This window comes from Chinchilla lanigera, unplaced genomic scaffold, assembly GCF_000276665.1.
Source record: "Chinchilla lanigera isolate Chin_1 unplaced genomic scaffold, ChiLan1.0 scaffold00013, whole genome shotgun sequence".
NCBI lineage: Eukaryota > Metazoa > Chordata > Mammalia > Rodentia > Chinchillidae > Chinchilla > Chinchilla lanigera.
Genome location: NW_004955414.1, coordinates 20,597,164 through 20,597,894, shown reverse-complemented (window position 1 = coordinate 20,597,894; position 731 = coordinate 20,597,164). Strand labels below are relative to the sequence as shown.

Here is a 731-nt window from a genome sequence, read left to right as displayed (position 1 = left end):
AATGCCAAGATCAACAGCATTTATGGCCTGTGTGTAGTTATTGTCACTCTAGGTGTGGACTCGGTCCTCATACTTCTTTCCTATGTGCTGATTCTCAATGCCGTGCTTGGTATCGCCTCGCGGGAAGAGCGGCTGAAAGCTCTCAACACGTGTGTATCCCATCTCTGTGTGGTGCTCATCTTCTTTGTCCCAGTGATTGGGGTGTCCATGGTCCATCGCTTTGGGAAACATTTGCCTCCAACCGTCCATGTCCTCATGGCTGACATCTACCTGCTTCTGCCCCCGGTGCTTAACCCTGTAGTCTACAGTGTCAGGACTAAGCAGATTCGTCTAGGGTTTGTCCGCACATTCCAATTTGGGAGGCGGTTTTAAGGAACCTTGTTTAGTTTTCCTAGTGAACACTTTCCTGAAACAGAAAGTACTCTGCCTGGGTCGTGATGAGCCTGGACATGCACTACCCAGGTCCTGCCTCAAGGGAGGAATTGTAGCCCTTGGAGCTGGGAGTGCTTCTTCCACTGTACTGTTAATGACTTCAGTGATAGCTTCACCTGGAGAAATGTGCCTTCTCCAAAGCCAGCACCCGTCCAGCAGCAAATGGTTTAGAAAGGCTGCAGAAGCCTCACGCATTCAACCTAATGCAGAAGTCTTTGGTTGGGTAATTTTAGTTTCCGAGTTTCCTCTGATGTTGGACAAGGTTTTCATCAGACCTGACTTGCAGTTCACATTCTCCT

At 49.0% G+C, this 731-nt stretch overlaps 1 protein-coding gene across 1 annotated transcript in view; it reads left to right on the top strand.

The window, feature by feature from the left end:
- The window catches only part of LOC102021961 (olfactory receptor 51A4-like), a 21,571-nt gene extending 21,199 nt beyond the window's left edge, over positions 1–372 (top strand). The window contains exon 2 of the mRNA XM_005380063.1: positions 10–372. Coding sequence (XP_005380120.1) covers positions 10–372 — 363 coding nt within the window. The remainder of the gene's footprint in view (positions 1–9) is intronic.
- The last annotated feature ends 359 nt before the right edge of the window (positions 373–731 follow it).